Source organism: Dermacentor albipictus, unplaced genomic scaffold (genome assembly GCF_038994185.2).
Source record: "Dermacentor albipictus isolate Rhodes 1998 colony unplaced genomic scaffold, USDA_Dalb.pri_finalv2 scaffold_12, whole genome shotgun sequence".
NCBI classification, from domain to species: Eukaryota; Metazoa; Arthropoda; class Arachnida; order Ixodida; family Ixodidae; genus Dermacentor; species Dermacentor albipictus.
Window position 1 is genome coordinate 11092634 of NW_027225566.1, and position 14373 is coordinate 11107006.

General features: G+C 46.6%; 1 protein-coding gene across 4 annotated transcripts in view; it reads right to left on the reverse strand.

The window, feature by feature from the left end:
- LOC139051532 (papilin-like) overlaps nucleotides 1-14373 on the reverse strand; it is a 532082-nt gene that overhangs the window by 109193 nt on the left and 408516 nt on the right. For all 4 annotated transcript variants that reach the window (XM_070528503.1, XM_070528504.1, XM_070528502.1 and 1 more), the window contains one exon: nucleotides 10948-11109. In XM_070528503.1, coding sequence (XP_070384604.1) covers nucleotides 10948-11109 — 162 coding nt within the window. The remainder of the gene's footprint in view (nucleotides 1-10947; nucleotides 11110-14373) is intronic.

The following is a 14373-nucleotide window of genomic DNA, read 5'->3' on the forward strand; positions in this document are numbered from 1 at the left end:
CCAGTGTGCACCTCCGCACGCAACGACATCCTTAGAGCTTTCTTTGTTTTTTTTTTCATTCATTAACCCACATCTTCTGTCCCAGGTAGCAAACCGGACGTGCGCCCTTGTTGATCTCTCTGCCATTTCTTCCACTTTTATCGCTCTATCTCTTTCTTTCGCGTCACTGGCGCTGTGGGTAGACGACAAGGAAGCTCAGTGAAGCATAATGGGCGGTACGCCCATTGCTTTTACCTACACTAGTGCGACAAAAGCTGTGGCAGGTGAAGCTGATAGTTTGGGGAGATAAAGTGTTTTCTGTGCTATATAATCCACCTGCAAAAGCGTAGCGTAGCAACACTTGTAGAATTCGTAAACGCAAACAGTTGTATGCATGAGGGTCGTCAACGCGGTTTGCTACTTTGTACGCAGAATAATTTTTCTTTATCTATACCATTATACGCTTCTACCTCTACACAACGACGGGGTGCACAGAAATTGTTATTTTATGTCAATGGAGTATTCTAAATGGGACAAAAATGCACCTACGTTAAAAAAAAAACATTACTTTTTGTATCAGCGTTCATGTATGCGCACTAGTGGTCTGCACTAAAATATTCACTGACTATTACGGTACATGGGGCCCTAGAGCGTAAAACTATTCCAATATGTTTTTATTTCAATATCCTGACGTCAAATTTGCGTAACTGCCGACGCAAGCATCGGGCGGTCACCCGCAGGGTTGTCTCAACACACCAATCAAACGCTCGCCTCGTTCATAGGAGGCTGCTTTTGTTTGCTTGAAAAACGAATAACATTGCCTCTGCACATAGCAGTGATGAAACTGGTATCTTACCTTATCTTATCTAATTGGCTCACACGAGGCGAGGAGCACGCTCAAGTGGAGAGGGATTCGATGGGGCCGAGGCACTGAACTTACAATCGATAACCGGATGAAGAGGGCGGTGCTGGCGTATGTGATTGGTCCGCTTTCCCTTACTTAGCTTACGGTGGCTAAGTAACGGTGGCTTATGGCATGCAACGGAAGCTTAAGAATGGCGCTAAAACAGATCCTCAGCAAAGAAGAGTTGGCAGAACGAGGTCGTAAACGTACCAAAATTGCTCCAAAACGTTATATGGCCACGAAAAGAGTTTGAGTGCACGCAAATCTGTTACACGCAATCTATGCTCTCCGGCAGGCGCGAGTAGCCAGTGCCTGAACAATTGGCGGCAGCCATCTCTTACTCCGAGCAATAAAAGAGCGCTAAACGACAGGACGAGTGAAGGGACAAAGACGACAGCGCTGTTGTCTGTGTCCCTTCACTCATCCTGTCGTTTAGCGCTGTTTTTATTGCTCGTAATCATGAACCAACCAACCCAAATGCGTACTCTTCTGCAGTTTAGGTTTTATTCCTTTCGGAACGGGGCAGCCTGCTGCTATTCAGAAAAAAAATTGAGTTTTGCTCGGCATATTAATGCATCTTTAACGCGTACACGTCACTTTGACGCGGTGAGCTTTTGTGGTTTTGTAACGTCGCCTGACAAGCAGGTGAAGTGGTTGCAGCCCGAAAACTTTTGACCAATAGCCGAGGGCTAATGGCGAAAAGGCGTTGAATCAGAAATAATTATCTTTCTTTTGTTCGGTAAAATCATGCATAATAAGTGTGTACACGTCATATGAAATGGGGAGCTACCGTGGTTTCGTGACGTGGCGTGACAGACAGGTGAAGGGTGGGGGTCCAAAAAGTTTTTTACCAATCGCGGAGGGCTGATTGCAGAATTGGAATAGAAAAGTTTGGAATAGTTTTGCGCTATAGCGCCCCTGGTAATGCGAATTCGGAACGCAGCTGTTTCGGTGTTTTGAGTTCGCGATGTATTGTGGCAAAGAATGGGATTCTGAACGACAGGGTGCTCTCGGTGGCGGCGCTGAGCCTCTGTTCGGGCACCTCATTTAGCTGCAGAGGCCGTCGAAATATTTCCACCGATCGCGTCGCTCATTACTACCATTGTGACCCTATCATTACTAGGGCTACTTTTATTATTTATTTAAATGATTTAGTAAATATTGCTGATTCCCCTGAAATAATCGTGTATACAGACGACGCAAACGTATTCTTCGCATTGAAAGAGCTACATCCACTCGAAACGAATGTAAACCATCAATTGTAAGCTATTTCACGCCGGCTAATGGTCAATCGGACGCAAATGAATACAGAAACGACCGCATACATCATACTTCATACAGTTCACAAAGTGATTACCACAGTGAAAATTACATTTGTAGGAGGGCCTATTACTAAAGTTAACACACAGAGAGTTCTTGGCATAATGTTTGAAGAGCATCTTTCTTGGAATGTATAAGAATAGTTTAGTAGTAGGACTTGCAAAATGTATGGCTATCTTTACAAAGCGGCTGTTTTCATTCCTGTGTGGCTAATGAAATATATGTATTATCACTGTTTTACTTCAAGTTTAAAGTTAAAATTAAATTATGGGGTTTTACGTGCCAAAACTACTTTCTGAATATGAGGCACGCCGTAGTGGAGGACTCCGGAAATTTCGACCTCCTGGGGTTCTTTAACGTGCACCTAAATCTAAGTACACGGGTGTAATCGCCCCCATCGGAATGGGGCCGCCGTGGCCGTCATTCGATCCCGCAACCTCGTGCTCAACAGCCCAACGCCATAGCCACTGAGCAACCACGGCGGGTTTTATTTCAAATTGTGCTATAGAAATTTAGTAAGGGGAAAACAACACAGGGTAATTGCAATAAATTATTGGTATTCCAAAACGAATACTTCGCTGCTATGATCGCTATAAAAGGAAACCGCGGAACCTCCGAACGCCACCTTCACTTTTGAAACATGATATCTACAGAGCTGAACAAATATTTCATTACCAGCTAGTTCAATTTGTGCATCATGAAAAATCATACAGAAATAGCAGCATTAATATATCGTCTTAACCCCTGTAAGAACAAAAATCACACATGTCAATAACATGGACAAAGTACGGAAAACAATCCTTGATATATCAAATAACGTCGCTTGTGAATAAACTAAACAAATTTGGACTTGGAAGTTAGTCCAAACCTCTTTATGAAACAGCTAAAGAAAGTTTATTGAAAAATGCGTCAGCTTTCACTTCATCCGATTAAAATAAAATTTATTTCGTTGTACAGTATGTATTTCTTTTTGTATTATCTAGCAACACGTACTGTTAAATTTACTATTAACACAGTGTGTACGAAGCTCTACTAATTCCCACAAATTGCGAACTTCTTACTATCTATGTAAAATACCACATTTTCTTATAGCCGGTGCACAGGCCCCTGCTAGGTAATGGTGCCTTTAGCTTCTGTACTTTTCGTGGAAAAAATTCATGATTAATGAAGCATCATTGGCGGAATCCACAAAGCTGTGCTATTCGCGCGCAATTTCTTAGCCGAAACGTTCTTACGTCGAGATAAGGCTGCAACCGAAGTGGAAGCAAATTAATCTTACGGCGTCGTACGACAGCAAGCAGGAAGCAAAGCTCGGACTAAACGACAAGAAATGAAAGAAGTGCGGTCAAGTGATAGCACGATCACACATCGTGCATCTGTAGTTGAAGCTACATTCTTACCGCAAATCACTGCACACCCCTATTCGAAAGCTCCTTCCTCCCGGCATCTGCTACAGTGCGGACAAGCGCAACCTTGCGCGCCCACTCACCACACCACCGTCAAAAGTATGGCAGGGGAAGTGCCACGTATTCTTATATTTTTTTCTAGAGACAGGACCGATGGGCACATGGTGAATGGTGACATATTTGGCGCAGAAAGAGACGCTCAGGTGGAGCGATTGCCGCCCAGGTCTGTGGCAACATGACCATCACCACCACATTAGAAAGCGACTATATGTCTTTATTTCGATACTAATTAGGGACATGAAAAATAAAAGCTCCATACCTTTCCATGCCATACCTTACCATACTGTAACAATATATACTTCATATGGGCTCAATGCAAGGAGCGCACCCGTACGTCCATTGGCATGGTATGTGAGCGAGCAGCACATGGTTGCCGGTGCGGTTCCAATGCTGTGCATAGACCCAGTGTCAGCTCCCTCGGCTGCCGGTACTGTCCATAAGGTGCTGGTTGGCGACGTCGTGGACCGCCAACCGACGACGCCTTCCCTTCGCGTGCGACCCATGTCAAGGGCACTAAGAGCCACGAGCGCAGCTCTAAGTACGAAATGCAGAAATAATCTGTGGCTGCCGACGCTCCCAAATTATGACAGAAAACTTCACTACGTAACATCCACACCTACAAGCTTCGCTGCCTATGACACTTGTCATCGTAACGGCGTTCATCGCATCTTCTTGGATTCTCTTCAACTGACAAAACGCGATGATGCCCCACACCAGGTCAACAGTTTTTTTTGCAAATTCAGACGGTCGCATTCCGATGTGTAGTAATACGGAAATGTAGTAATACACCTACACACACCACAACCTAGACCAATGTTCATCGCACATGTAAATTTTGGACACCAGTAATAAATCGTAAGTTAATGACATCAGGGACCAGAGCCCCTAAACACGCTGGCTGTCATAGCGCGAGTGCCACCTCATATAAGGCACGGCGAATCGGTCAACATCCCCACAATGATCAGCACCAACGTTTCCATAAATTTACGAGCCTCAAAAGAACACATGTCCAAGTGAATGTCAGTATACTGCACAGCACCGTGCATAAAGCGCATCATGGTTTACCATTCTAGCTCGTTTCGGATCAAACCAGGTCAAGTCGTTGATTTTCCCACAATGACACACTTTGTTCGTAGCAGTCACTGCAGATATATTACGTGGCCAAGGTAGGCGTGATGTAATTCAAGCGACGAAGGGAATTGCGATCTCAAGAGCAACAGTCCGTTCATTTTCCAGCGATTTTAGAATATTCTAAGATGTCATCAGCGTATTTTTACGTTTACTGCAGGACAACAACCTCTCCAGGCGATCTCTAATTACCCCTGACCTGCGCTAGTTGCTTCCAAGCTATACCTGCAAATTTCCTTATTTCATTACCCCACCTAATTTTCTGGCGCCCCCGACAGCCGTTGCTTTTTCCTACAACCCACTGTGCATTTCCAATGGACCACTGATTATCTGCCTTACGAACTACGTGAATCACGTGGCCTGCCCAGCTCCAATTTCTTCTCTTAATTAAAACTACCACTACCCCGTTGTCTCTCTGAACCACACCGCTATCTTCCCTTCTCTTAGTGTTAGGCCTAACAATTTTAGTTCTATCGCTTGTTTGAGCGGTCCTTAACTCCTTCTCAAGATTCATTGTTCGCCCCCAAATTATCGCCCCGTATCATAATAATTGAAGAATGGAATGATTTTACACTTTATTTTCCAACCAAATTTGGAAAAATTGGAGAAATGGCCACGATTTGATATTGCCAGTCGCATGCGCTCCGACCCATTTTTATTGTGCAAATGTCCGTCTCATGATCATTGCTACCTCTGAGTAACTGACCTAGATAATCTTACTACTGCACACACTCTACAGGCTGACTGCCGATCATGAAGTTTTGTTCGCTTGAGAGCTTACTGAACATTATCTTTGTTTTCTGCACAATAATCTTCAACCTACTTTTACACTATCTTGGTTTAGGTCGTCAATCAATAGTTGCAATGTGTCCCCAGCGTTGCTGAACAGGACAATGCTACTGATCGGCAGGCTGATGATCAATGGGATATTCGCCATTGATCGTCACTCGTAATCTTTTCCAGTCCAACAGCTTTTATATTGCTTCTAAATATGCAGTGAATATCATTGAAGACAATGTATTTCCTTGCCTGGCCGCTTCCTCGATAAGTATTTTTTTCTTGCGTATAATTAAAGCATGTGAAGCCGAAACTACCATTGAGGCAGAGTCAAAGCGAGTCTGAATAGTTGGGGATAAGTGCACTGTGGCTGAACGTAAATATGGAAGTTACGCATACAGGATATAGTTGTTGTGTTCAAAGCCGAATGCTACAAGCACCACGGCCTTGATGTTAAGTTTATTCAGTCCTTCAGTACAATACATAGGACATGCACTTGCACCGCTAATTACACACAAATGTCGTAGCTTCGTCCAAACGCGAAGAATTATGTGATCGAACTGTGCGCTGCTAGTAGAGCGCGCAAGGCAGCATAATTCGAGCGACGCAAACTCAGATCTTGCTGATACGAGGCGTGTCAAAGACTGCTTAGCGTCGATTGTGCACGCTTCACATGGTTCACGTCGCCACACCAGGCCACTGTGGCCGGCTTTCTCATGCCGTAACGTTGACCTGACGTGCGTAACAGCCGCGGAGCACCGCAAGAATGTATTCTTGCATTAAATTCTTGCATTGAATTCTTGCACCGCAATTCAAATTCTTGCATTGAATTCACAAACGTTTATTATGGCGCGTTCACACTGAGAAATTCGGCGTCTGGAGTGGCGCCCAGTTCTGCGGAACACAGTTCGGCGGCGGCGAGATCCGCCGGAATAGCCGCTTCCGCGCCGATCGCTCCCGGACCGATTTTTGCGGCAGCTGCCGCCGGATTCCCTCACCGCGAACCAATCGCAGCGCGTCTCAGCAATTCGAAAGATGGCGGCCAAGCTCGACGCGCTCGTCATATGGCAGCCTTCGAACGCGTCGCGACATCCGAAATGCTCCTCGAATTGGTGCGTAACCGCCCCGTCCTTTTCGACAAGTACCACGCGAAGCAAAAGGTCTAACCGACCTGACAAGGTGGCGTGACCAAGCTACGCGCGCTCTTGCAAAGCAGGACGAACCCACCAACGCTGGTGGCGTCGTCTCTTCGGCGAATGCGCCAGAAAGATACTCGCCAACAGGGCTAGCAGTACTGCCTCTTCTTGCTCGGGGTTCAGCATTGCCTTTCCAAGCAATGGTGGACACGCGCAAAATTAACACACGAACTCGACGCGGGCGGAGACAACTGCGCAACTTCGAGCCGCGCGAACATCCGGGATTTCCCGCGCTCGCATGGAGGTTAGCACATTATGGGGCAGATGGCGCTGTATCTCGTTCCGGCGGCGCGGTGCGCAAGCAGTATCAACGACGCGATTTTCGGCGGCAGCAGAATTCAATTCGCTGTAGACGCCGGATTCCTCAGTGCGAACGTGCCATTAAGCGTTTCTTAAGTGAGAGGAGAAAACTATAGAAAGAGCATTGCACGAAGCGAATGAAAGATGTGAGTGACGTCATTGCGCCAAGGACTGATGTTAGTCTGAGATTTAGAATAAGCCTCTCCAGCCAGTAAGAGCCCGGTGGTTGTCGTATGCTGTTGCTTTTCTTTGTAGTCTGTTCTTCCCATGCCTTTTGCCTGTTACAGGATTTGTGCGTGCAAAACAAAAACTTGTGGCGTCTTTATAAGCGTAATGTTGCGCGCTTTTTTTTTTACCAAGGAAAGGTCTCTCCAGTAACACTCGTTCACACATGCGCTTCGTCGTGAGGTATATCTTATATCATAGCGTCACTCTTGTTCGAGCAGTCCACATGATTTTGTTATCTATGGTGGTAAGTGACTGTATTCGCCATTGCTTTATTTTAATCTGTTATATCATTGACGTCCCTCTTCATATCATTGACGGGATTTTCATTCGACGTAGGCATTCGTTCGCTCAAACCTTAGGCCACCGGACAAGCTAAACCCTGTGCACAGACACTACGTTGCTTAGACTTCGTGCTGAATAGAAATTGAGCTATACAATAGAAGGGGCTGAGACTAACAGCACAGATTTGTGCAACAGTAAGAGGTTTTGATGATTGGAAACGTTTGAACTGTTTTCATTGTTTCATCTCGCATTGAAAATTGTAGCCTCAAAAGCTTTGGAAAGAATAGTGATCCACAGCCCGATGAGCAAAAGAAAGCTCAAAGTAAAAAAAAAGTGCTAGAAGTGCTCAAAACACATCAGTAACAAACACGACCGTTTTCAGAGACTGCCACTAGACTTCTTTTTGCTAACACCCAACAGATTGTCATGAGGAGTGTGAAAAATCAGGCTACTGCGCACACACAGAAACACAGCCTATCAAACATTAAGCAGAAGTTCGAAGCACAGCAACAATGCTGCAGGCTTCTAGAGCAGTGCACGGCCAAGACAATTATGCACTGAAACATTCCAGTGCACTTTTAGATGACAAATGAGAGCGCGCCACAAAATATAAGTACATATCATGCTCGGCTGTCAGTTGTAGCATCTGGCCAATCGCCCGCAACAGCGCGTGCCAACGCTCACTTTGCATCCTGTCGAGCGGCGCAGGTAGGCATAAATTTGCTCGTAACACTGCTATCCCCCTATCGTAGAAATTTCTTCTGATGTCAACTGCGACGGCTGTTGCGGTTTTATGAATTGACTTACCCTTACTATTGCGCAAAAACTGAAGTTCCCACCTGCGCTACGCTTGCATACACGCCTTTTTTAGACTACAGCCCTCGTCTTGGGGTGGGGGCTATGGCAAGCTTGCTGATCCCATGAAGAGTTCTAGCTTTATGAATACACTTTTTTCGTAAAAAATTTCTTATGCCAAAATTTCCTCTTAAGTTCGCTTAGTGAATTCCCACCCTGACTCAGATTGTTCAGAAAGAATGCGTGAACACGGGAACGCGTGATTCGTGCGGATCGCATTTTCTAGCGACGGCGCAGCCGTATGCAAAGTAACGCATGTACAGTGGGTCCGGAGCCCACGCCAGCGCTTTGTTTCAGCGCATGCCTGGTCGCCGCCGGCACTTCGCTTTCCTCCTCCGCTTTCTGCCTCATGCTTCCGATGAACCCTCCTCTCCGCTTTCCTCCTCGTGCCTCTTCACTTTCGCCGCTTTTTTCAACCCACGCTGCGCGCCGCATTTGCTCTCGTCTTTCGATGTGCTCCTTCGCTCGGTCACGCCGGGAACGCTGACGCTCGCTGCAGGGACGGGCGCCTAAGAGCTGCGCTCTGAAAGCTGTGTTCGATGCAATTTTTCTTGAAGCTAATGTTTCCCAGTAGAAAACTGAAGCACTAGGTATATGTGTCTATGTCTACACAGACACACATACACACACCTTCAGACCAAGCGCTGTGTCTGTGTATCTGTCTTTTTCTACATCCTCGTTCAGTCGCGCTTATACACTCTACCATGCATTTTGTCCAACTAGCCCACCAACGTGTCTTAACTAGGTATGTAAAATTAGCAAAGGTCTGAGAAATTGTTTGAAAGAAATTAAAATGCCTCCTTTAGACATGATCATACCATAGTTACTACGCTGATAATCGTAGATTGCTCGTAATTATTAAGCTACAGAATGAAAAATTTCAAGATCAATCCCTTCAATGCTAAACAAATGTACACCTTTTGAGGTGTATATCCGCCACACAACGATAATCGTCATCTGTCTTTCTGCATTTCCTTTCTTGAAAACGCTGCGCTTGCTACTTTCCTGTCGAGAATGCTATGTGATGCTGATACCGCGCATTGCGTTCGTGACTTGAAAGTGCCGGGCTTGCAACGTTAAAGAAAGGAAATGCGGACAATACAGATGACGATTATTGTTGTGCGGCAACGTACGACCCAAAGGGTGTAAATTTCTTCTAGAGTGTAGTCTCACTTTGGCTACACCGGCTCCATTATTAGGTCATGGTTGTGTCAATTGGTTGAAATCTGCTTCCATGAGTTCGACAATGTTGCATGTTTTTCTTTGTTTGCTTGTTTGTAAAGTTTGTCACGGGACTGGCTATCAGGAATTTTTAAGCACACGGGCAGGTGCAGGCCCGCCACTAGTCATATTTTAAGAAAAGTAACTGTGCTTTTACTGCAAGTTAAACAGCAGGAAAATACGAATACAAAGATCCGTTGTTACGATTTCGACCACGTCAGGTGGGGCTTCAGCGCAAAAATCAGGAAATGACGACGAAGCCAAGCATCGTGATGATGAAAAAAGCAGAAAAGTTTGTATTCACTTCATTGGAACATGGATGTGACTCTCATCTCAGTATCGAGCGGCTCTCATTAACTTCGGGGGCCAGCACGGCCTTAAATAACTCCTGGCAGTCCTGCGGTCGCCGAAGTCTTCTTCGGGAGCCTGTGGAAGTATTAGTGCTTTCATCGTCCATCCTTTTCTTTCAGCTCGGGGAAAACGAGGTGACGCTGTCTTGACCTTCGGTTTGTCTTTCTTCATCCATCCTTTTGTGTCAGCTCGGGGAGAACGGGTAGATGCTGTGTCGGAGAAGAGTGCAATTATGTTGACATGAGGATGCCCGTTTGAACGCTTCTCCTACTTGACAGGTCGAGATCCAGGCTTACCGTAACAGCCTTTTCTGGGACGAGGCAAAACATCTTGTCATGGGAACGTACGCCTGAATGTCTATCACATTTGACAGGTCGATCATAACAACGTACACGGTACATCCGGGCTTGCCTTCATCGGTTCAGTGCTGTTTGTTGCGAGATAGCACTTTGCTTTGAGTTACAGGCAATCAAATTTTCGCCGGAGAAACCTTAAGCGTCAATTGGTATATGATAGGGTGCGCGCAGGGACACAGTTCTGCGCAAATTGGCTCCCCACATAAATGCTCGATCAGAAAGCCCAGGTCTGCGCCCAAATAGAAGGCGTTGTTACCGCTGTCTATATGCGCCTACGGGACAGAACGGTAAGGATTTGTTGAATGAAATGCGCAGTTGAAAAGAAATTGTCATAGGTTTGCAGCAATGGCTTCCATAAGGCTCAGCAAAGACTGCTGATTTACAGAAAGATATAAATCAACAAGGCTTGCTAGACCAGGAACGACAAACACTGAAAGTGCTGAAGTTGCAGTAGCACAAGATACACTCGGTGTTAATAGCCGTGAAGCACAGGTAGCAATGGCTGCCTAAGAAAGGAAGCAGCGGGTTAGGTAGCCATAAATTCATAAATAGAAGGAAAATCTCACAAATAACAAAAAACCTACCTTCGCACTCAGCGAGACAATCTTCATGCGAAGCGAAGTTATTCTTGTTGCCGTCGCAACCAGTATACGTGAACACGTCGCAGAACCCGGACGTGACGTTGTAGAAGTAGCGCGGAATCTTCTCATTGCAGCTTCCTTCCATCAGCGGAAGCTTACACACGCCTGTAGTACAGAAAGAAAGATATAAGGTGGGTAAGTGAATCATAATACAAGGGCACATGTCCTCGGTATAGTACACAACTAAGAGAATATGAATCCTCGGCTTTAGGACGCATCTATAACTGCAAATATCGCACAAACATTAGCACACGTAATTAAAACATACGTGGGTGTAGGCGCTCTAAAGATGACAATTCAAAGAGTTGCTTCATTAGCTTGTGGCCAGCTTGCGGGCTTCGTGACAGCTAGGCCGCGTACAGTTAGTTATCTGATCAACACTAGAGGAAAAGTTCCCTATAGCAACCGTGTATTACGATTCGTAACATTAATTGGTAATGTTGCTACTCTGTGCGATAACACCGCGCGCCCTAAGCTATATCTGCGAGTGCAAACGTGAGAAGGCAACAATCGATCGCGGCCGAATATCGACCGCGCGAAAGGTACGAATGCGAAGAGGATGCGCGCCGTCTTCTACCGCGCGTGAGGCACCCAACGTTGCTAGGCGCAGGCAGGAGGGGAGAGGGAGGGGGGTGTTCTCTCCGGCAGCAATTGCTCATGTGGCGGCTGCGCGTGGTCGCGCGGCCGTATCTCGAGAGCGATCTCAGTTAGGGACAGCGTCTAGGTGCGTCGGCGGCTCGTAGCTTTGAGCATGCTGCGTGTTCTCGGCGCACGCTCTGAGTAGAAGCGATAGACAGCACGAATGCAGCTTCGTTCGCTGCTGCTGCTGCTGCCGCGTTTCCTCACGCCAGCCATTTGTCAGCGAGTATCCGCAGTCATCGAGTGTGATGTGTTCATGTTTGCTGTGCGTGCTGACACCAAGCTTATTAATTCAGTTAACAAGCGAATATTTACGAGTTGATACGACCGATAAAAGTAGTATACTTCGCCTTTCTGGTGAAACTGTGTTTCCTTTTTTTCCATAAGCTTTTCCTCTACAGTCTGTATAGTAGCACTATGCTACGGCTTATAAGAAGGCCCGGCGTATGCTTGCGGCCCACCATGTCTCATTGTCAATGAGTGGCATGCCCAGAGCAGAAATATAGTCTCTTTTGTGGAGCCTACGTCCACGTTAAGTACCTCTCACCATTCCTGGTACATTGCGCAGACACTAAAATGCCATCGGGTTCTGTCGGATACTCCACCTTAATACTACGAGATATTCTGTGCAGCAGCTGCCTACACATGTAAACCGTTGATCTGGTGACATATTAAGCTGAAACATCTCAACTTCCTCGGTGGCGATACAGCTTAAATTTATGGATGTCAATAAAAAAAACCTACACTGTCACATCGACGAAGCCTCCTCAACTGAACATCATGCGTGTGGCTTTCCAGATCGTTCATCATATAAAAATTAACGCATGGCTCTCCGTTCTGCCACTCCAAAGTTGCCCCTCAGAAGTCTAATAGAACAGATTTTACAAACGCCAGCAACCTAGCTAAACTTTTTACTTAGGCAGAATTGAAGCAAGCATCCGCATGGACGCGCAACATAATTTGCAGTAAAATTCATCGCCTCATTACGATCTCTAATCAAATCTTAAAAATAACAACGTACAAGGAGGAGTTAATGTTACGAACGAAAAGAGATTCGCAGTTTCACATCAAAAGGTGAAGCATTGCCAGCGATACCAAGTTTTAGCATCGTCCTTGAACTCGTTGTACAGTCGCGATCTTTTTGTGGGTGAACACGGGAGCGCGTGGCTTTCCGTACTACCAGCGCAGTTTAGCGGCGGCAGCGAGAAGCAGTGCGCATGCGCAGTGCGTCTCCCGTGTGAGAATTCTACCTTCGCGCGCATTGCGTCACGCAAGCACGCACGTGTCGTCTGCTACACGCGCACCGCTTCAAGAGCGGTAACAATGTTGAACTTGAAATTACACACTGAACGATGTATGAATAAACCTGAAACTATGTTATCTTTTGCCAACGTTCGTAAGATCATTGTTGGACTGTTGCTAAGCTTTTGCGACGCATGCGTATTATACTGGTGGGCGTAACAGTGACCACCCCTGTGTTCGAGGAAGGTATATATTCGTTCACATTACCGCATTGATCAGAGCAACTGCTTAACGTCAACATGGCCCGTATTCCTTAAGACGAGAGGTCGAAAATAGTAGAACTTTCGTTGAAGGGATATTCTCAGCGCTCCATGGGCGCATTCGTGGAGAGGCCGCTGAAGACTGTCAATAGGATAATCCAAGCGTTCAGGAAGGAAGGCCGCATTTCTGACGCCCGACATAGGCGTCGGGCAAGGATGAAGATGGATCGAATCCTGGCCACGGCGGCCGCATTTCGATGGGGGCGAAATGCGAAAAACACCCGTGTGCTTAGATTTAGGTGCACGTTAAAGAACCCCAGGTGGTCGAAATTTCCGGAGTCCTCCACTACGGCGTGCCTCATAATCAGAAAGTGGTTTTGGCACGTAAAACCCCATAATTTAATTTTAAGGATGAAGATGCGCTTATGGTAGCTGCGGTAGTGCTGAATCCCTTTCAGTCGGCGAGGGAAGTGCGGGAGCTGCTCGATGTGGACGCGTCCGTTGTTACCATACGGCGACGCCTCAGGAGCGCTGGATTGGGAAGTTATGTGACTGCACAAAAGCCTGCTCTCACCGCTTCGAACAAGGTGTCACGCCTGCAATTTGCCGAAGCTCACGCCTTGTGGACTTCCAATGACTGGGGCCGAGTAATCTTCTCGGACGAGTCTACTTTTTCGACACGCCAAGACCAACGCGTGCGGCTGTGGCACACAAGAGGAACACGGTAAGAAAATGTTTCTTAGCGGAATTTATTTTGTGTGAAGAACTGAATTTAATACAATTTCCGTGCAGTTACGAGCCAGCCAATCTGCAGGGAGTCGCGGCGAGCGGACGCACCTGCGTGAACCTGTGGGGCGCGGTGTCAAGACATGGTCTCGGGCCTCTATGCCGCATCGAGGGCACTCTTACTTCGCAGCGCTATTGCAGGGAAATCTTGGACAACGTGCTCCTTCCATACGCCCACGCCACTTTCCCCGATGCTGATTTTGTGTTCCAGCATGACCTTGCGCCGGTGCACACCGCGAAAATTGTGAAAGATCACCTACAAACTCGTGGGGTCCATCTGCTCTCCTGGCCGGCCAACGGCGCTGACGTGGACATCTGTGAAAACGTATGGGGCCGCATAGAAGCAGCCATGGTGCGACACCCTATTCATTCGGCAACTGCGGACGAGCTGTGGGTAGCTGTTTCCCAAGAGTGGGAGCATCTTAGAGCAAGTAACTTTGTT